At 41.7% G+C, this 23,100-nt stretch overlaps 3 protein-coding genes across 3 annotated transcripts in view; 2 read left to right on the top strand and 1 right to left on the bottom strand.

Annotated features, from left to right (window-relative positions):
- Window positions 1-22,664, bottom strand: part of RSBN1L (round spermatid basic protein 1 like) — a 98,808-nt gene extending 76,144 nt beyond the window's left edge. The window contains exon 1 of the mRNA XM_050782747.1: window positions 22,025-22,664. Coding sequence (XP_050638704.1) covers window positions 22,025-22,607 — 583 coding nt within the window. The 5' untranslated portion in view covers window positions 22,608-22,664. The remainder of the gene's footprint in view (window positions 1-22,024) is intronic.
- On the top strand, window positions 7,625-8,350 carry LOC126949879 (histone H3.3A-like). Its single transcript, XM_050782779.1, has one exon. The coding sequence runs from the start codon at window positions 7,856-7,858 to the stop codon at window positions 8,264-8,266; it is 411 nt and encodes a 136-aa protein (XP_050638736.1). The 5' UTR covers window positions 7,625-7,855; the 3' UTR covers window positions 8,267-8,350.
- LOC126949881 (60S ribosomal protein L37-like) lies at window positions 9,125-9,523 on the top strand. Its single transcript, XM_050782782.1, has one exon. It carries the CDS (start codon window positions 9,178-9,180, stop codon window positions 9,469-9,471), a length of 294 nt encoding a protein of 97 aa, XP_050638739.1. The 5' UTR covers window positions 9,125-9,177; the 3' UTR covers window positions 9,472-9,523.
- Window positions 22,665-23,100: the final 436 nt, after the last annotated feature.

Here is a 23,100-nt window from a genome sequence, read left to right as displayed (position 1 = left end):
TCAGCCTCCCGAGTAGCTGGGATTACAGGCATGCAGCACCACACCCAGCTAATTTTGTATTTTTAGTTAGACCCAGGGTTTCTCCATGTTGGTCAGTCTGGTCTTCAACTCCCAAACTCAGGTGATCCACCCACCTCGGCCTCCCAAAGTGCTGGAATTATAGGCGTGAGCCACCACGCCCGGTCTGTCTTTCACAATTTTTATAACAGGCAACATATGCATTGTTTCCAACACTATGTGCAATACCTAATTTTAAGCACTGGACAAATATAGCCATTATTATTAAATATAAATAGAATTTTCTTACAAAAGCACCCAGTAACACAGAGTGACAAAAATACTACAATAACAATAGTCACAAGAACACACGAAGAGTAAGAGGAGGGAGGATCATATGGGCCCAAGAGTTCAAGACTGCAGTGAGCCATGATCACACCACTACACTCCACAGTATGGGTGACAAAGTGAGAGACTGTGTCCAAAAAAAAAAAAAAAAAAGAGAGAGAGAGAAACAAAAGGAATCTTGACCCAAACCTTACAGACGGAAGTTTTCAAAATGCATTGCGGACCTAAATATAAAACCTACACCTATAAAATGCCTAGAGAAAATCTGAGAGAAAATCCTGTGATCTAGGGTTAGGAAAAGCTTTTGAAGTTAAGAAACAAAAGATGCAAACCATAAAAGAAATAAAAGTATAAAGTGGGCTTCATTAATTTATAAATTTCTGCTGTGAAAAACTGTGAAAGACAGTATTAAGAGAACGAAAAGACAGAGAATGGTAGAAAACATTTGCAAAACATGTATCTGATAAAGGACTTGTACCCAAAATATGTAAACAACTTTCACAATTTGATAATAAGAAAACAACCCAGTGACACTCTGAACAGACAACTCATCAAAGAAATATATATAGAAAACAAGTACATGAAAAGATGCTCAAAATCACTCTTCATTAGCGTAATGCAAATTAAAACCACAATGAACTACTACTATGCATCTACTAGAATGGCTGAAGATTTTTAAACTGGCAATATCAAGAGTTGGGAGTCTTTCTTGAGGGGAGGTCTGAATAAGGCAAAAACAGAGTTGGGAGAAATGAAAAATATAACTACTTTGAAAAACAGTTTGGCAGTTTCTTGTGAACTTAAACATACTTAACAGCCCACTTACACCTAACAGCCCAACAATTCCACTGCTAGGGCCAGGCACAGTGTCTCATGCCTGTAATTCCAGCACTTTGAGAGGCTACCGCAGGCATGATCACTGGAGGCTAGGAGTTCGAGACCTTCCTGGCCAACATGGTGAGACCCCCATCTCGACTAAAAATTTTTTAAAAATTACCCGTGTGTGGTGGCGGGCATCTGTAATCCCAGTTACTTGGGAGGCTGAGGCACAAGAATCACCTAGCCAAGATCACACCACTACACTCCAGCCTGGGCAACAGAGTGAGACTGTCACCAAAAAAAAAAAAAAAAAAAAAAAAAATCCCACTGCTAGGTATTCACCCAAGAAAAATGAAAACATATATCCACTCCAAACTTATTTTTTTTTTGAGATGGAGTCTTACTCTGTTGCCCAGGTTGGAGTGCAGTGGTACAATCTCAGCTCACTGCAACCTCTGCCTCCCAGGTTCAAGCAATTCTCATGCCTCAGTCTCCCAAGTAGCTGGGATTACAGACACATGCCACCATGCCTAATTTTTGTATTTTTAGTAGAGATGGGGTTTCACCATGTTGGTCAGGCTGGTCTCAAACTCCCCACCCTCAGGTGATCCGCCCATCTCAGTCTCCCAAAGCGCTGGGATTACAAGCATGAGTCACCACATACAGCCCACTAAAAGATTTTTTTTTTTTTTTTTAGACGGAGTCTCACTCTGTCCCCCAGGCTGGAAGGCAGGGGTGCGATCTCCGCTCACTGAAAGCTCCACCTCCCAAGTTCACGCCATTCTCCTGCCTCAGCCTCCCGAGTAGCTGGGACTATAGGCACCTGCCACCATGCCTGGCTAATTTTTTTGTATTTTTAGTAGAGACGGGGTTTCACCGTGTCAGCCAGGACGGTCTCGATCTCCTAACCTTGTGATCTGCCCGCCTCAGCCTCCGAAAGTGCAGGGATTACAGGCATGAGCCACCGTGCCCGGCCGCCCACTACAAGATTTCTATGTGAATGTTTAGGGCAGGCTTACCTATAATCTTCAAATACCAGAAACAATCCAAATGTCCACCAATTTGTAGCAACAAATTGTGCTATCTCCACAAAAGGAATTACTACTTAGAAACAAAAATAAATGAACTGATTCATACAACTGTACTAATGGATCTCGAAAGCAATATAACAAGTGAAAAAAGCTAGACAGAAAAAGCTAGTGTTTGATTCAACTTATATGACATTCTAAAAAAGGCAAAACTATTGGGACAGAAAACAGATCACCCTCGGATTAAAGATGATGGGAGAGCACTGTGTAGCAAGAGAGAACTCTCTGCCGTGATAAAAATCTGCTATGTCATTACTCTGCTGGTGGCTATCAACTATTCATCAAAACTCATAAAACTATATACCTAAAAAAGGGTAAATGTATTTTATGTAAATTACAATTCAATAAGTTTAATGTTTCAAAAAGCCAGGAAAATTCTGAATAAGAGTATCAGGATTTTTGCCCTATAGATATCAAATCTATCCTAAAGATAGAGTAATGAGGGTATTAGTTGAGCAGAAACAAATTTACAGAGGTAAAGGTAAAAAAGTGTAAATCTAAAAACAGACCCAACTACACATATGATTTTAGTATGATAAACATTAGCATTCTACATCTTTGTGGAAAGGAAGGACTATTCAATAAATGATGTTAAAACAACTAATTACTAGAACAAAATTAATTTGGATTCCTAAATTTGTGTCTAAATAAATTCTAAACAAAGATTTTAATCAATAATGTCATATAAAATAATAATAGGCTATTTAAGAAAATATTTTTATGAACTAAAGGTAGAAATAACATTTCTAAGAAATAAAAGCCAGAACAGCCAAGCGAAGTGGCTCACACCTATAATCCCAACACTGGAAGAGGCCAAGGCATGAGGACTGCTTGAGGCCAGGAGTTTGAGATCAGGCTGGGCAACACCGTAAGACTGTGTCTTCATTTTTTTAAAAAAAAAAAAAGAGAGAGGATGGGGGCGGTGGCTCACACCTGTAATTCCAGCACTTTGGGAGGCCGAGGTGGGCAGATCACGAGGTCAGGAGATCAAGACCATCCTGGCTAACACGGTGAAACCCCGTCTCTACTAAAAATACAAAAAATTAGCCAGGCATGGTGGCGGATGCCTGTAGTCCTAGCTACCCGGGAGGCTGAGGCAGGAGAATGGCGTGAACTCGGGAGGCGGAGCTTGCAGTGAGCTGAGATCACACCACTGCGCTCTAGCCTGGGCAACAGAGTGAGACTCCATCAAAAAAACAAAAAGGAGAGAGAGAAAAGCCAAAAAATTAAATTACTGATCAATTTGAGTACATAAAAACATAAAACTTCCGTATGAAAGAAAGACCAAGCACAACTCCCTTAAATAATGTTTATGAACTAATGATAGTTTAGAGAGAAAAAAACTGCAACAGTAAAGGGATAATATGTCTAATATACAAAGTTTCACAAACCAATTTTTAAAAAAAGAAAAGGATAAGTCCCTCAGACTTGGCAAAGCACATGAACATTTAAGTGAAATGTGAAAATGTGTTTAATCTTAATCATTAATAAATGCAAATCATAAAATTTCCAACAATCAAAACGTGGATTTTGAAATCTGAGAAAACAGCATTGGAAAGAATGTAAAAAATGGACAGTCTCATATATATATATATATATATATATTTTTTTTTTGAGACAGAGTCTCGCTCTGTCGCCGGGGCTGGAGTGCAGTGGCCAGATCTCAGCTCACTGCAAGCTCCGCCTCCCGGGTTTACGCCATTCTCCTGCCACAGCCTCCCAAGTAACTGGGATTACAGGCACCCGCCATCTCGCCCGGCTAGTTTTTCGTATTTTTTAGTAGAGACGGGGTTTCACCGTGTTCGCCAGGATGGTCTCGATCTCCTGACCTCGTGATCCACCCGTCTCGGCCTCCCAAAGTGCTGGGATTACAGGCTTGAGCCACCGCGCCCGGCCTGGACAGTCTCATATATGCAAGTGATATAGCAAATTGTTTATCTTTCAGGAAAGCATTATTTATCAAAATTTAAAGTGTATATATCTTTAACTTTCCCCTTACCCTCTATAATTTAACTTTTAGAACTTTATCCTAAGTTTTAAATGAATAAATGCCCACACATGAAGTTTTATTTTAGCATCATTTACAACAGAAAAAAGAATATAATGTTTCTTTTGAGTTATGAGTTAAATATATTATGGTTTATACATATAATGCAAATAGGAATACTAGGTAAGCAATTAAAATTGATAATATAGTTCTACATGTATTGACATGGAACAGTATTTCTAATATACTGCTAAATGAAAAAAGCAGGTTGCAGAACACATAAACAACGTTGTGTACATTAAAAAAATCACATATGTGGCCAGGCACAATGGCTCACGCCTGTAATCCCAGCACTTTGGGAGGCTGAGGACGGTGGATCACCTGAGGTCAGGAGTTTAAGACCAGCCTGGCCAACATGGAGAAACCCGTCTCTACAAATACACAAAAATTAGCCAGGCATGATGGCAGGTGTCTGTAATCCCAGCTACTCGGGAGGCAGAGGCAGGAAAACGGCTTGAACCTGGAGTGGAGGTTGCAGTGAGCCAAGACTGCACCACTGCACTCCAGCCTGGATAACAGAGCAAAACTCCATCTCAAAAAAAAAAAAAAAATTTTATGTATATATAAGATTTGTAGACATATAAAAAAGCATACACATAAAAATTATATACATGTACATATAAGTGAAAATAATACACTAAGTGAAAATATAATCATTAAAACATAATAGTATTTCAGATGTTTTTCTTCCTAAAATTTGAATTATTTTTACAATGAGCATATACTATTATAGTTAGAAAATTTAATTAGGCAATTTTCATTATGATTACAAAAAAAACATACAATTATAAAATGTCAAACGAGCTTACAAAGAACCTTCAGTATTTGGTTCAAACCTCTTATTTTACAGATGAAGACCCTCAGCCTCACACAGGTTTTACTCCTTTCCTTCAGATCACAAATGGGTGATAGGGCAAGAATTTGCTCCTAAGGCCTCCTGATTCTCAGTGCTATGGTTTTTCCATTGTATATTACACAACATGTATGTTTTCACTCATAATTCTATATATATGGAAGTATGCAAAACAGGTAAAAATTTTACTAGAAATTTACACTGTACTTAAATATGGTTCCTTCTGAACACAGAACAATTACTCAAAATGCCACTATTCTAAAATAAGAAAAAGTATTCCCTCCTTTACTTCTATCTATCCATTCCCAAACTGTTGTTGGTTAACACAGCTTTTGTAAACAAACTCAGACTAACAATACAGGCTGGGCACTGTGGCTCACACTTGTAATCCTAGTACTTTCAGAGGCTAAGACAGGAGGATTGCCTGAACGCAGTTCAAGACCAGCCTGAGCAACACAGCAAGAAGCCATCTCTACAAAAAACTTTTTTTAAATCGGCCAGGTGTGGTGGTGCTCACCTGTAGTCCTAGCTACTTGGGAGGCTGGGCAAGGGGATTGCATGAGCCCAGGGGTTCGACATTACAGTGGGCTATAACCAAGCCACTGAACTCTGGCCTGGGTGACAGCAAGACTGTGTTCCCAAAAATAAAAATAGTTAAAAAAAAAAAATTTAATATGCAAAAGATCTTCTTTATACAATGTAGTGATAAGTTTCAACTATGTGAAGTTAGAGTATACAAAATGGCAATTCTGATAACTCAATTTGTGAAATATAATTAGATTACTATTACCCACACAGTTTATTTCCTTTCCACTTGACAATTTGCCTGTTGTCTGTGAGCTGCTGATCAACTTCTTATCCCATTATCACCCTTCTGCTGTTTTCAGTTTGAAATACCAGCCAATTGTTTTTCTAAATGACAATCAGGCATCTCTTCTGAGCAGCTAAAAAGGGCTGAAATGTACTGCAACTCATTCAGTTCCCAACTATGTATCCAGAAGTTGAAGGTCTGATCCAAAAGAAGATAATCACAGACCCAGCTTTCACAGAACTTACAGTCTTGCAAAGAGGACAAACAAGTTACTAAAATGAAGGAAAGAAGGCTGGGCATGGTGGTTCAAGCCTGTAATCCTAGCACCTTGGGAGGTTGAGGCAGGCAAATCACTTGAGATCAGGAGTTTGAGACCAGCCAGGCCAACATGGTGAAACCCATCTCTACTGAAAATACAAAAATTAGCCAGGCATGGTGGCAGGCGCCTGTAATCCCAGCTAATCAGGAGGCTGAGGCAGGAGAATCACTTGAACCCAGGAGGCAAAGGTTACAGTGAGCCAAGATCGCGCCACTGCACTCCAGCCTGAGCAACAGAGCGAGACTCCATCTCAGAAACAACAAAAAACAAGAAAATGAAGTAAAGAAAGTCAGCATAAGAGACGAACAAAGTGAAGGGAACCTAACCTAGTCATAGAGGAGCACAGGCCTCCCTTTCAAGTTGAGACCTAGAGAGATGAGCAGACATTAGCTAGGTGTAGTAAAAGTGTGGAGCTGGGGACGGAAAGAAAATGGGTGGAGAAAGTTCTAGGCGGTGAGGAGCACTGAGAAGAACCTGAAGAACAAAACAAGAATATGATCATCCAGAGCTCTGGAAGACATTTCAAGGAATCTGAACTTCATCCCAGCAACAGAAAAGTGAGATGATTAGACATGCATTTAGATGAAATACATGGTTCAGGGTGGTATGGCTGTACACTAGATATGCATTTAGATATCTGGTTATCACTCTGACCATATAGCATAAAGAATGAAGTGAAAGCACATGGATCTGAAGTAGGGAGCCCACTAAGGAGGCAACTGTGCAATAATCCTGGCAAGAGACAATGGTAATTTGAACTAAGACTAGTAGAAAAGACAGAGCAAAAGTGGAAAGATACGAAAGACAGTGAGTGGTAACCAGATTTGGCTACAAGTTAAATGACAGCAGAGGGTACAAACCCAGTTTTCAAGACTGAGCCACTAGGTATATGGTACTGAGACAAGGAATATACATAGCAAGACAAATCTGGATAAAGAAGACTAAAAGTTTTGAACATATTAATTCTACAGTCTTAAAAAATATCTGGCCAGGCACGGTGGCTCACATCTGTAAACCCAGCACTTTGGGAGGCCGAGGTGGGCGGATCACAAGGTCAGGAGTTCGAGACCAGCCTGGCCAACATGGTGAAACCCTGTCTCTACTAAAGATACAAAAATTAGCCAGGGTGCAGTGGCAGGCGCCTGTAATCCCAGCTACTCGGGAGGCTAAGGCAGGAGAACTGCTTGAACCCAGGAAGCAGAGGTTGCAGTGAGCCAAGATCACGCCGCCACTGCACTCCAGCCTGGGTGACAGAGCAAGACTCCGTCTCAAAAAAAAAAAAAAAATCTAAGGACATATTAAATGTCAAGGAAGCAATTTATATAGATTTAAAAGTGGACTAAGTTAAAATTTGAGGAGTGCTAACAATGGACACGAGAAAACTTACCAGGGCAATAAGCAAAAGCCAGAAAGAAGAGTACAAAGGGCCCAAAACCAAACCAAATGCTGAAATTAGTGGCAGAAGACAGACAATGAAAATTAGGGGGCCGTCGCTCTCTAACGCCAGCACTGCCTCTCGCTCGCCGAGCTCCAGCCAAAGGAGAAGGGGGGTAAGTAAGGAGGTCTCTGTACCATGGCTCGTACAAAGCAGAATGCCCGCAAATCAACCAGTGGTAAAGCACCCAGGAAGCAACTGGCTACAAAAGCCACTCGCAAGAGTGCGCCCTCTACTGGAGGGGTGAAGAAATCTCATTGTTACAGGTCTAGTACTGTGGCGCTCCATGAAATTAGACGTTATCAGAAGTCCACTGAACTTCTGATTCACAAACTTCCCTTCCAGCGTCTGGTGCGAGAAATTGCTCAGGACTTTAAAACAGATCTGCGCTTCCAGAGCGCAGCTATCGGTGCTTTGCAGGAGGCAAGTGAGGCCTATCTGGTTGGCCTTTTTGAAGACAGCAACCTGTGTGCTATCCATGCCAAACGTGTAACAATTATGCCAAAAGACATCCAGCTAGCACGCCGCATACGTGGAGAACGTGCTTAAGAAGCCACTATGATGGGAAACATTTCATTCTCAAAAAAAAAAAAAAAAAATTCTCTTCTTCCTGTTATTGGTAGTTCTGAACGTTACATTTTTTTTTTCCCTGGGGTCAAAAGGTACCTAAGTATATGATTGCGAGTGGAAAAATACCCCAGAAATCAGGTACTGGCAGTTTTTCCATTTTCATTTGTGTGTGAATTTTTAATATAAATGCAGAGGCGTAAAGCATTAATGCAAGTTAAAATGTTTCAGTGAACAAGTTTCAGCAGTTCAACTTTGTAATAATTATAAATAAACCTGTTAAATTTTTCTGGACAATGCCAGCATTTGGATTTTTTTAAAACAAGTAAATTTCTTATTGACGGTAAAAAAAAAAAAAAAAAGAAAAAAAAGAAAAAAGAAAATTAGGGTGGTGGGGATGGAAGACTCTAAACAGTTAATTTTGTTACCTAGGAACTAAGGAGGACTCTAGATTATTTGCTCCTCATTAAAAAAAGTAACTATTGGCCGGGCATGGTGGCTCACGCTTATAATCCCAGCACTTTCGCAGGCCAAGGCAGGGGGATCACCTGAGGTCTGGAGTTTGAGACAAGCCTGGCCATTATGGTGAAACCCCGTCTCTACTAAAAATACAAAAATTAGCCAGGTGTAGTGGCGGGCACCTGTAATTCCAGCTAATCGGGAGGCTGAGGCAGGAGAATCGCTTGAACCCAGGAGGCGGAGGTTGCAGTGAGCCAAGATTGTGCCACTGCACTCCAGCCTGGGTGACAGAGTAAGATTCTGTCTGAGAAGAGAAGAGAGAAGAGGAGAGAAGAAGAGAGAGAAGAGAGGAGAGAGGAGAGAAGAGAAAAAAGAGAAAAGAGAAAAAAGAAAAGAAAAGAAAAGAGCTCTCTGGTCTCGGCTGCAGAAGCGAGATGACGAAGGGAACGTCATCGTTTGGAAAGCGTCGCAATAAGATGCACACATTGTGCCGCCGCTGTGGCTCTAAGGCCTACCACCTTCAGAAGTCGACCTGTGGCAAATGTGGCTACCCTGCCAAGCGCAAGAGAAAGTATAACTGGAGTGCCAAGGCTAAAAGACGAAATACCACCGGAACTGGTCGAATGAGGCACCTAAAAATTGTATACCGCAGATTCAGGCATGGATTCCGTGAAGGAACAACACCTAAACCCAAGAGGGCAGCTGTTGCAGCATCTAGTTCATCTTAAGAATGTCAACGATTAGTCATGCAATAAATGTTCTGGTTTTAAAAAATAAAAATAAAATAAAAAATAAAAAAAAGGAGAGGAGAGGGGAGGGGAGGGGAGGGGAGGGGAGGGGAGAGGAGAGACTACTGCTATCTGCCCCTGTGAGTTCTAAAAGGGTCCCTCCACACAGGCAGGCAGACACACATACACATACACATACACATACAAAACAGAATCCCTTCTATGTCAAGCAGTTATTTTTAACCCTTACCACTGACTCACCACTAATGTTGAGTTCTATCTGATGACAAAACTCTAATATAAGGTACCGGACTACATTTCAAACTCAGTTCTCCGGCGGGCCAACTCGCAATTTTTCAGTGATATGCTTATTCTCTTCATCGGAAGCCATGAAAATATCTCTGAATCCTCCTTTCTTGCTACACATTCAATAATCAAGATGCTTTATCATATGTTTCTCTCTAGGTCTTTCTTTCCATGTCCAAGTATACCAATCATTTTTTCAGTAAAATCACTTCATTTGACTAATACAGTAGTCTTCAATATCTGTCTCCAATTCTTCTCTCAGCCAATCCATCCTACACAATGCCAAAGTTATTACTGCTAAAATACCAATTTAAATATATTATCACCCTCCTAAAAAACTGTGTCTTGCTGTTGCACACAAAATAGTCTGAACTTGGCCGGGCGCAGTGGCTCACGCCTATAATTCCAGCACTTTGGGAGGCCGAGGCAGGTGGATCACAAAGTCAGGAGATCGAGACCATACTGGCTAACGTAGTGAAACCCCGTCTCTACTAAAAATACAAAAAATTAGCCGGGCGTGGTGGTGGGCGCCTGTAGTCCCAGCTACTGGGGAGGCTGAGGCAGGAGAATGGCGTGAACCCAGAAGGCGGAGCTTGCAGTGAGCCAAGATCGTGCCACTGCATTCCAGCCTGGGCTACAGAGCAACACTGTCTCAAAAAAAAAAAAAAAAAATTGTCTGAACTCCTCATCCTGGCAAAAGGAAGGCACACTGTGGCCAACTTTCAACTGCCATGCCATCTTAACTTCCAACTTTGTACAAAAGCATCTATCTCAGCCAATGGTTCTCTTCCCAGACTACTGAACATGCCACACACCCTCCTGCCTCTACAATCTTATTCACACCATCCCACCTCCCAACCCCAAACAAGCCTGTCTCCATCATCTCCATTTACCTAAATTCTACTCTTCCTCCAAAACCCAGTTCATTCATTTGATAGTCTCATAACGCAAAGTATGATTCTAGATGAAGGAGATTTAAAAACAAATTTAACAAAGTTTGCATGGTACTTGAGAGTTGGGGCTCTGAAATCAGACTATCTAAAGATCTGAAACCTAGATTTACAACTTATTTTATATTTAAATTTTCTGAACTCCCATACAGTATTTATGAAAGGCTAACATCTAATTAAACTTTAAAGGACTAGTGAAAATTATATAAAACCACAGTATATGTAAAGAGCTAAGTAAAGGTCTATACATTTTGGCTATTATTATTACTATTTCTGTCCTCAAAGAGCTCATATCCCAGCTCATGGTGCACCCAAGTACTCACTGCATAAGCTTATGACCTATCTCGAAAGTGCCTGATATAGATGCCAGTCATCTATAATTTAAAAAAAGAGAGAAGTGCTTGACAAAATTTACAAATTTTGGTACTTTCATTATTCTCAAATGAGAAAACTGAGTAATAGTGAATATTCATTCCTTTAAGATATAAAATTCATCAGTGATCCAACCAGAATATTATCCCAGGATATCTGCTTTCCATATATTGCTCCAATGACAAACAGTGAAAGTGGTTCTAAGTTAAATATCTACAGGAAACATATACCCTTCTATAAAAAAAGCTGGCTGGGCGCGGTGGCTCACGCCTATAATCCCAGCACTTTGGGAGGCTGAGGTGGGCGGATCACGAGGTCAGGAGATCGAGACCATCCTGGCTTACACAGTGAAACCCTGTCTCTACTAAAAATACAAAAAATTAGCCAGGCGTGGTGGCGGGCGACTGTAGTCCCAGCTACTGGGGAGGCTGAGGCAGGAGAATGGCGTGAACCTAGGAGGCAGAGCTTGCAGTGAGCCGATATCGCACCACTGCACTCCAGCCTCGGCGACAGACCAAGACTCCATCTCAAAAAAAAAAAAAAAAAAAGCTAACAAAAGTAGCTACTTAAATATGCAATGCAAACATGGTTGATAAAATTAATTTCTTAATAAAAAGGTATTATATATTTTTTCTTCAGATTAATCACTGAGTGTAAGGGAAAGGTCATAAATGATCACTAAAACAATACCTACTCTAAAGGACTTCATGAAATCTAGTTCAAGGCCAGACGCAGTTGCTCAAGCCTGTAATCCCAGCACTTTGGGAAGCCAAGGCGGGTGGATCACTTGAGGTCGGGCATTCAAGACCAGTTGGGTCAACAGGGTGAAACCCTGTCTCTACTAAAAATACAATTAGCTGGGCATGGTGGCACACAACTGTAACTCCAGCTACTTGGGTGGCTGAGGCATGAGAATCACTTGAACCGAGGCAGAGGTTGCAATGAGCTGAGATCGCGCCACTGCACTCCAGCCTGGGTGACAGAGTGAGACTCTGTCTCAAAAAAAAAAAATCTAGTTTAATGGGAATTCATATGGGTATACAGTTAATCTATATTAGCCAAGAGAGGGCATCATGGAATAGAGATTATAATTTTAAATTATACACAGTATCAGTAATACATATTTGCTATATTTAAAAATTGGCAGGGCTTTTTTATTTTTGGCCATGTTACCAATATTGTAATAGATTACCAACTGTAACTGGACTACTACAATCAATCTTTATCTACAAGCACTGTGCAAGTGGCCTTCCAAAATTCAAAGTATGGTGAATTAAGAATTCAATAAAAGTGTTTACCACAAGATTCTGACCATACAGATAACAATAAACTTACAGTATTTACTCTGGTATCCGAAATAAAAATAGATTGCCAAATTTTAAACTAGACATAGGAGGAGCAATTTATACTGAATTTCCCACCCCCCAAAATAATTCATTTTATATTTAGAAATCATTTGGCATCATTCTTTAACCCCCAATGAAATGGTTAGGCTGGGATAATTAACAATATAATGCCATTAAGGCCAGGCCTAGTGGTTCATGCCTGTAATACCAGCACTTTGGGAGGTCGAGGCGGGCAGATCACTTGAGGTCAGGAATTGGAGACCAGTCTAGCCAACACAGTGAAACCTGTCTCTATCAAAAATACAAAAGTTGCTGGGCGCAGTGGCTCATGCCTGTAATCCCAGCACTTTGGGAGGCCAAGGTGGGCAGATCATAAGGTCAGGAGCTCAAAACCAGCCTGGCCAACATGGTGAAAACCCATCTCTACTAAAACTACAAAACATTAGCCCAGCGTAGTGGCAGGCACCTGTAATCCCAGCTACTCAGGAGTCCAAGGCAGGAAAATCGCTTGAACTCAGGAGGCAGAAGTTGCAATGAACCAAGATCGCACCATTGCACTCCACCGTGGGCGACAAAAGCAAGATTCCATCTCAAAAAAAAAAAAAAGAAAAGAAAAGAAATTAAATACAAAAGTTAGGCGGGTATGGTGGCAGGCACCTGTAATCCCAGCTACTTGGGATGCTGAGGCAGGAGAATTGCTTGAACCTGGGAGGCAGAGGTTACAGTGAACCAAGATCACATCACTGCACTCCAGCCTTGGCAACAAAGTGAGACTTCGTCTCAGAAAAAAACAAAAAAACAAGAAAGAAAATGTTATTAAGTAAAAGATAGTCAGGGAATTGGATATTCACAAAGCATCACCCCACAGATTACAAGCTAAATGCAAATATAAAAACGAACCATTACAGGCCAGGTGTGGTGGCTCATGCCTGTAATCATGAGGCCGAGGCAGGCGGATCACCTGAGGTCAGGAGTTTAAGACCAGCCTGGTCAACATGATGAAACCCTGTCTCTACTAAAAACACAAAACTTAGCTGGGCATGGTGGCATGCGCCTGTAATCCCAGCTACCCAGGAGGCTGAGGCAGGAGAATCGCTGGAACCCGGGTGGCAGAGGTTGCAGTGAGCTGAGATCGAGCCACTACACTCCAGCCTGGGTGACAGAGCAAGACTCCGTCTCAAAAAAAAAAAAAAGAATCATTACAATGGAGAGACCTAGTGGTCACCTTAATCAAGTAATCAAATTTAACACCATTAATAATGAGACAATCTAAAGACTGTATGCCTCCTGATGTAATATGAGCACCTAGGAAACACTCTCACCCAAACTGTTTAACCTGAATTTAACAGAGTCTTTATAGCTAACTTCCAATTTACAAGAAATATAAAGTAAGTATCACCACAATAAGATAACTATTTAAAAATTATGAATACAGGAAAATTTGCATGATAATAAGTATGCTGGACTGGTATCTTCAAAAAGTCAATGTCATATTAAAGAGTCAAGATACATGTATTTTATCACAATTTTTAAAAAATTTTTTAACAAGAGCTAATCTGGAAAATATAGAAGCAAATCTATTCTAGATGGGCAATATACCAAATTAATGACAGTATGGGGGTTGAGATATCACAGATACATCAATTAATGATAGTTTGGGGTAAAGGAAGAATCTCACTTGTATATTTACACATTTACACACACACACAATTAAAACTTTATTTTTTTGAGATGGAGTTTCGCTCATCACCTGTCACCCAGGGTAGAGTGCAATGGCGCCATCTTGGCTCACTGCAACCTCCACCTCCCAGGTTCAAGTGATTCTCCTGTCTCAGCCTCCCAAGTAGCTGGGATAACAGGCGCCCAACACAGCTAATTTTTGTATTCTTGATAGTGACGGGGTTTCACCATGTTGGCCAGGCTAGTTTTGAACTTCTGACCCCAGGTGATCCACCCACCTCAGCCTCCCAAAGTGCTGGGTTTACAGGCATGAGCCACCGTGCCTGGCTACTATTTAAACTTCATAAGCACTATTAGTTATGTAATGGGAAAAAAAAATCAGTCCTAATTGTTTCTTGGTAAAATTATTTACATCTGGAATAGGCTTTAAAATGCTAGAGCCAAAAATAAATAAATAAGTGGAGATGGGGAGGTGAAAAAAACTGTTGAAGTAGCATAATGAGTACACCCAGAATTCAAAGTACACTGGTTTCTTTTGTATTAATTAAAAATCTTGTGATTAAAAGTTAAATTTTTCAATCTGTAATTCAAGAAAATATAAAATATACAACATAAAGTTTAATGTATACTCAAAATGAAAATGTTTTGAAGTTACAAGTTTATCATTATTTTTCAATATCCTATGTTAGGTAGTTTATCCATTACTTGAAAAGTTTAATTCACTTGAGATTGGTGAAAAATTAATGAGATTTATTATAACCAACTTAAAACTTCTGAAATACAAACTTCTTTCAAAAAGTTAGTATGGTTCATTCTAACTATCAGGTGGTCTCAGAAACCAGGACACCATGGGAAAATTAGACAAATTATACTTACTTGTGAAACTACATGTCTCCAATGTGTTAGGTATGAAAGTAAGGTCAGGAACTAGCATCCCTTACGAATGCCTAACAATATGCCAGGTTCTACAATATACTATGTTCATTCTAACAATCACCCTGTGAAAATATCATGCCTTTATAACAGACGTATATCAGCTCAAAAAGAGTAACTGTATCAGGGCGTGGTTGCACACCTGTAGTCCTAGCTACTGGGGAGGGTGAAGCAGGAAGATCCTCTGAGCTCAGGAGTTCAAGGTTACATTGAGCTAAGACAGTGCCACTGCATTCCAACCTGAGCAACAGAGCAAGATTCCTGTCTCTTAAAAATATACCCAAACAGGCCGAGCATGGTGGCTCACACCTGTAATCCCAGCACTTTGGGAGGCAGAGGCAGGCAGATCACCTGAGGTTAGGAGTTGGCCAACACAGTGAAACCCCATCTCTACAAAAACACAAAAATTAGCTGGGCATGGTGGTGGGCACCTGTAGTCCCAGCTACTTGGGAGGCTGAGGCAGGAGAATCGCTTGAACTTGGGAGGCAGAGGTTGCAATGAGCAAGATTGTGCCACTGCACTCCAGCCTGGGTGAAAGAGTGAGAGTCCTTCTCAAAAAAAAAAAAAAAAAAAAAAAAAAAAAAACCCAAACAGTAGGAAAAAAGAGACAAACACATACTCCACTTCTGACATAACTAGGAGATACTGTAACTATTACCTGAAATACAATGTATAAAGACAAAAAGCTAATGGTAGAATGGTAAATGCCTTAGCATAATGGGAGAGATAATAACAAACAATCCTCTTTACCCTGCAATACCCCAGAAAAGCTCAGAAATCCGAGGGTGCTAGGAAATAGAGCAGAATACCCACAAACACACACTCCTAAGGGAACAGGAGGTATGGTCCTCAGCAAAACTGAATCAGAGTGGCTCCAAGATGAGGGGTATAGCTCACAGAAAAGAGAAGTGAAATGCTGGTATGAAAACAGGGAGACTAGGTAAAAACTTACTAAATGAATGACAAGACTTGTAGCTTTCTTCCCCTATGAAGCACTAGAACCCTGTCATATAAACTCATTACCTCTGCCAAGCCCTTCACTATGGACTGAATCATGCCTCCCCAAAATCCGTATGTTGAAGCCTTAATGCCTGATGTGACTGTATCTGAAAATAAGGCTTTTAGTAGGTAACTAAGATTAAATGAGGTCAGAGGGCACAGTCCCAATCCAATAAAATTGGTAGCTTTATAAAGAGAAAAGGAAGAGATTTTTCTTTCCATTATTGGAAAAGTCATGTGAGCACACAGGAAGAAGGCAGTTATCTACAGACCAGGAAAAGAGCCCTAACCAGAACCTGACCACGATGGTATGCTGACCTCAGGCTTCCAGCCACCAGAATTATAAAAAATTAATTTCTGTTAAGTCACCCATTCTATGGTATTTTATTATAGCAGCCCGAGTGACTAAGACACCCCTCCTTTCTCCATCATTCCACCCACACAGAGACAGGAAAATTAAAGGACCTCTATCTGAAGAAACTGAAAGCCTTCTTACCCAGCATCCAGAGAAAAGAAATGAAGATTAAAAACACGGCAGTCCATTAGTCATTAACCTTGCTCATGATCACAAAGATCTGAACAAAACCTCCAACTAAAAGAAAGCGACCAAAACAAACAAATAAGAAGAACAAAAAATAATAGGAAGAACAGAAGAACACCTCAAAGAAGCTGTCATTAATATCCTTGAAGAGGAAACAGAAAATGCTGCACCCATGAAAGAGGAACAAAATACCATAATACTGAAACAAAGGACAAGAGCTCTTAAAAATTCTTATTAAAAGCTTAAACTTTTCCTGGCGTGGTGGCTCACACCTGTAATCCCAGCACTTTGGGAGGCCAAGGCAGGCAGATCATGAGGCCAGGAGTTGGAGACCAGTCTGGCCAACACAGTGAAACCCTGTTTCTACTAAAAAATACAAAAAATTAGCTGGGTATGGTGGTGTGCGCCTGTAGTCCCAGCTACTCGGGAGACTGAGGCAAGAGAATCACACAAACCTGGGAGGCAGAGGTTGCAATGAGCCAAGATTGCACCATCGCACCCCAGCCCGGGCAACAGTGCAAGACCATCTCAAAAAAATAAAAGCTAAAACTTTAGAATTCAGTGAAGGCCAGGCACGGTGGCTCACGCCTATGATCCCAGCACTTTAGGAGGCCAAGGCAGACAGACCACCTGAGGCCAGGAGTTCAAGACCAGCCTGGTTAACATGGCGGAACCCTGTCTCTACTAAAAATACAAAAAATTAGCCGGGCGTGGTGGCGAATACCTGTAATCCCAGCTACTTGGGAGGCTGAGGCAGGAGAATTGCTTGAACCCAGGAGGCGGAGGCTGCAGTGAGCCAAGATCATGCCATTGCACTCTAGCCTGGGCAACAGAGCAAGACTCTGTCTCAAAAAAAAAAAAAAAAGTAAAATTCAGTGAAAGTTCAGAAGGAAGAGTGAGATGTGAAGAAAAACACCAAAGAAAAAAATACATAAATTATAAAATTCAGTGAAAGGATTGAAATCCCCCAGATAGCAGAATAGACAACTTTTTGGAGATCAGATGTCTTAACATCTACTTTGGGAACCAGACAATAATGGAATACCACCTTCAAACATTTGAGGGAAAATTATTTCCAATGCAGAAATTTCTCAACCGCCAGTCAAGTAAAAGGGTAATAATGAAATCCAAAATGAAAATCCAAAATGAAGGAAGAAACCAAAAGGCAGGCATAATATTCAGAAAAATAAAGTTCAACAAAAGTTAAAGAAATTCCCAGAATATCACTAAGGAAAGTCCCAAGGTGATAGCTATACAGCAGGCCTAAAGAGGAAACAACCCAGACTAAAAAGCACAGAAGGGATGTCTTGTTTTTTTGGTTTTTTTGAGCCGGAGTCTTGCTCTGTTGCCCAGACTGGAGTGCAGTGATGCCATCTCAGCTCACTGCAACCTCCGCCTCCTGGGTTCAAGCGAGGCCTCAGCCTCCCAGGTAGCTGAGACTATAGGCACACACTGTCACGCCCAGCTAACTTTTTGTATTTTTAGTAGAGATGGGGTTTCAGTGTTGCCTAGGCTGGTGTTGAACTCCTGAGCTCAGGCTATCCGCCAGCTTCGGCCTCCCAAAGTGCTGGGATTACAGGCGTGAGCCACCGCGCCCAGCCCCAGAAGGGATGTCTACAGGAACAAATGGAATGGGTAAGTTTATCTGACAGATTTGCCCATGTGGAAAATTGCACTGAGAAGCATTTTATGGAGCTACTGGAGGGTACAGAAAGACTTTGCCAGAGAAAACTAAGCAAACGAAAAAAAATGAGACATGAAAAACAAAAGGTTACACAAGAAAATAAAATCATAGTAAATTATTCCTTCAGCAGAAACAAATATTTAGTCATATGATAAAAACTCTGAATATGAATTTAACCTAAAATTGTGCAGTCACAATACTGGAGAGTATAGTTAGAAAAATCTTCAGACACCCATCCCTTTGATATCACTCACATTTATATACCTCAGATTATTTGATTCTAAGAAAAGCTGCTATTTTCATTAAATTCTGCAACTACACTTTCAAGGTAAAAATTCAGTGAAATGCTCTGGTTTCGTCTTGAAATACTTCACAGGCTCATTTTAAGGAAAAAAGTCAACAAATACAAAGCAAAAGTACTAACGATAGTTAGAAGATCTACACAAATTTTACTGGTTACTGGAGTCAGTGAAGGCACATTGATAGCTAATTAAATATTTGTTGTGTTGTTTGCCATAAAATAATTCTAAATTTTGGATACTCTTGGTATACGTCCATTTTTACTTTCCACACTTACCAATTCTACAATTTGTTCAGTCTTACAAGAATATTGATTAACTCTTCAGTAAATTACCTCCATAAGCACTAAAATCAGATTATTTTCTCGTTTTAAAAATCTAGAATGTTGGTTGGGCACGGCAGCTCACGCCTATAATCCCAGCACTTTGGGAGGCCAAGGTGGGCGGATCACGAGGTCAGGAGTTTGAGACCAGCCTGGCCAACATGGTGAAACTCCGTCTCTACTAAAAATACAAAAATTAGCCGGGCGTGTTGGCGAGTGCCTATAATTCCAGCTACTCTAGAGGCTGAGGCAGGAGAATTTCTTGAATCCAGGAGGTGGAGGTTGCAGTGAGCCGAGATTGAGCCACTGCACTCCAGTCTGGGCAACAAGAGCAAGACTCCGTTTCAAAAAAAAAAAAAAAATCTAAAATGTTTTGCACTTTTCCTTTTTATAAGAAACTTAACTTTTACTTGGTGAGTCAAGCTATCACGCAAGTCAGCTACAGCAATATGATAAGATGGCCTTAAGAGATTGTGAGGCATCAAGCCCTGGCACTAAATGGGCCTATATTAGTATACTTTCATAATTCTCTTGTTCATCATTCTTAACTTTCATATCTGTCAATGATCCTTCCTCTATCAGCATTCACCCATCTTTTAATTAGTTATAGGGTTAAAAAAATTAATAACTATGCTTCAGATTTCAAATAACATTTACTGAATACCCTGCTAGGCCCTTTCATATACATGCTTTCATTTAATCCAAATACGTTCTGTTAGAATGGTCACCAACGTAAAAATAAAGCAGTTCTGACTTAAGACTTTTTAAAAGCCCAACTACAAATAAATACAGGAGCTTAACTGTTTAATCAAATTGGGGTGCAGGCTAGGTCTTTCGAGGGTGTGTGGTTCGGGTTTGTTTTGTTGAGGGAGAATCTCTTCCTTGTTTAGGTGTCTTTATAGCTAACGTCTGGTTCTCACTCAGACTGTTCAATCAGCCAGTTGTGGATAATTGAAGGGTTACTGAACTATGCACAGCCAACTTAGAGCAACACTAAAAAGAGGTATATACCTAAACAAACACTTGGTCACCCATTCACCAAGATTTTTACAAAAAGCACAGAGAAATGAGCATTGTATTGCAAATTAGGACTTTCATATTTGCAACTATATCTATAATAAAGGCATATATGTATTCTTGCTATACTACTTGTTAATACCACTATTTAAGAATCTTCTTAATTCATTAAAACAGAACTTCAATTCAGTTAAATTCAAACTTTAGAAAGATATAAGTATTCCCCAAGTTACGAGGGAAAAATTTTCACCATTAAATTTACCACCAAGACACTGAAAAGCAATCTTTTTCTGATAGTTTTTCAATAAGAGCATTTCTATCTGAAAAAATGAAAATCTTACAGTAGTGTTAATATCTTGCCACTACTCAAAAAAATCCACATAGGTCATGGGAAAAGATCATTCCCACATCTTAATGTAAAACCTATTACTGTTTATATTCAGGATTAACAATATTAGTGTTAACCCTCAAAAGGAGGAGGATTCGAAATGTAATTGAAAAGACTATAAAAATTCCTCTTTAACAGCCATTTCACTTTAAGGACCATTTGTGTACTCCACATTTTAAGTTAGAATTGTTAAAGAATGCTTATTCTCAAATACTCCATTACTCCAGCTATGTAACATTCATATTTACTTCCTCTTTCAGAGAACTTAGAGCAAATGTGCAGTTTACACACCACAAACACTAGTGATGATACCAAGCTGCTTACGGACAGACTTCCAGGCACTTATCCCCTAAATTTTACATATAATTGTTAAAACAAAATAGCTTTAAAATACTAACCACCTAAAATTCCTGAATAAAAGTACCATGAATCCCATCCTCAAAACCATTTTCCTAGAAGCAACACTCCCGGAAGCTGAGAGATCTTTACATTGCACCAGAGTCCCTAATGGCTATGCTTAGATGTCAAAGTTTTGCTACAGGCAAAAAATATCAAGGAAGAAGTGGCACTATTGCTACATGCACATGCAGCATGTTTTAAATTGTGAAAACAAACAATATTATACCAAACAGAAAATTTTTCATGACCTAAGCTACTGTTAGATCAGCAATGCCAAAACTGCTTGACATTTCTTTTTCTAAAAAACAAAAAAAAAAGAGTCATTTGACAACACTGTGTAGCAGTGCACATTTATAATGAAGATCATGCGCTTTAAGCTTGCGATCACATAAAGATTTGATTTTCACCTAGTCTGTATGTTGCACTATTGTCAGATCATTATGTATCCGTAGCTGAAGTGGCAGAAACACCTATTTTAAAGAAACACTATCTGAAAAATTATACGACTAGCCTACATTTAAAAACAAAACTGACCCTCTCTGACAAGAACCCTTAAGAATCTGCCTTTTTCTAATGCTCAAACAATCTGCAGCCGCTTGACCTGTCCAAAAATCGTCAAAGCTCCTGGCTCTTATCATTTGCTGCAGGAAAAAAAGAATATGGCTGAAAATTCTTTCAGAAGGGTGCTATTTCAAACAGGACCACCCAAAACACTTAAGAATACGCAGCGGAGAGTAGGGTGCAGGGAGGGTACCTTACGAAACAGCGCACTTCGGGCCCTGCACGCTACCTCATTTCCCTAATAGGGATGAAAAGCTCAGGCCTCTGGTAGCTTCCAGCTGACGCCAGTGCTCTCTCCACACCCCTTTTTTGACAGGATTATCCAGGGTTGAACGCTGTGTCACAAATACGAATTCCCGCGACCACGTCTAAATGGCCTAACAATCAACCGAGCATCTTTTACAAGACCAAACCCTTCCCCCATCCCGTTCCCTCCATCTCTCTCCCTAGCCAAACACACCTAGGGGAGTCCTCAAGATGGATTTTTACAAATCCTGCAGCGCACTAACTGGGAGGAAGAAACGATACAGAAAATAAGAGCGTCGGCCATCCCCTTCTCTGCAACCGAAATTACAGGCTCCATTTCCTATCCCCTTGGGAACTGCAAAATCCTCTGCTGAAAACCGGACGCCTCCCGGCCCGTCCAGGCTGGCGCACGAGGCCGCCGCGCTCCCCCTTCCCGGGCCCCGTGGGCGCCAGTGGGGCGGCGGGGACCCGCGGCACCCTCCCCTCCCCCTCCCCGCACGGCACCCACCTCGGGGCAGCGGCTTCACCTCCCCGTTCTCCTCCCGGGAGGCCCCGCCGGCCTCTCGGGCCCCGCCGAGACCGTGCCTCCTCCTCTCCTTCTCCCGCTTCTCTTTAGGTCTGCGCGACTTAGCGTTAGCCGAGGCAGCGGCGGCGGCGGGCAGAAGGAGATGGTGAGGTTGAGCGTGCAGCAGCGTAGGAGGGACCAGCAGTTTGCGCGGCACCGGCTGAGACAAGGAAGCGGAGGCTGAAGAGGGAACGGCCGTGCCAGCGGAAAAAGAGAAACTGCTCCGAGAAGAGGACGGGGAGGGAGCAGCAGACAGAGGGGCAAAGCTCCAAGACGCGGAGCTGCCATAGCTCTGAGGCGAAGGAGCTGACGGCGGCTGCAGCTGCCTGCTGTTCCCGCCGCTGCCCCCTTCTCCGTTCACTCTCCGCGGTGCCTTCTTCTCCTCAGTCCGGACCTTCTTGGCGGACAGAGAACCCGGAGGGTCCCGGGAGGAGGGCTGCAGCTTGCCAAACGGTTCTTTCTCCGAGACGGTGGCGGTGGGGGCGGAGGCAGCGACACAGTGCACTGGGCTCGGCGGTTCCGCCATTTTGCGCTTCTGTTGTATTTACTCTCCTCCGCTAGCCGGCGCGGGGCAGGGGGCGGGCCCTCCGCGTGGGCTAGGGAAGGGGCGGAGCGACCGGGCCACCGACCGGGACCTCCATTGGGCGAGCCACGCTGAGAGATCCACCTAAGAGCCAATCAAAGGCACAAACATCAGACGAAGGGGCGGGATCGCCAAAGGGACCCTCTTTGGAGGTCAGAGCTCGGCGGGGTGCGGCTAGTGGCGGATTGCTCTGCGAGGGGAGGGCTTTCCACTGTTGCCAGCGTGAACTCGGGTGCCGGGTGGATATCAGGGAAGAATCCCTGCCCTGGACCCCCAGATCTGTCTTGGCCCAGGTAGCGATCGTCTCTGCTGCCAAGAAGACTTTTAGCTTGTACCACTTTCCCTTCCATTTTTCCTGGGGTACCGCTCACCGTGCATCTGCGCGTTCAGAAAGCTGGATTTCGGGGATGCTCAGTTCAGAAGAGAAAAATTTGCC

This window comes from Macaca thibetana, chromosome 3, assembly GCF_024542745.1.
Source record: "Macaca thibetana thibetana isolate TM-01 chromosome 3, ASM2454274v1, whole genome shotgun sequence".
NCBI lineage: Eukaryota > Metazoa > Chordata > Mammalia > Primates > Cercopithecidae > Macaca > Macaca thibetana.
This window is presented reverse-complemented; position numbering and strand designations above follow the sequence as displayed.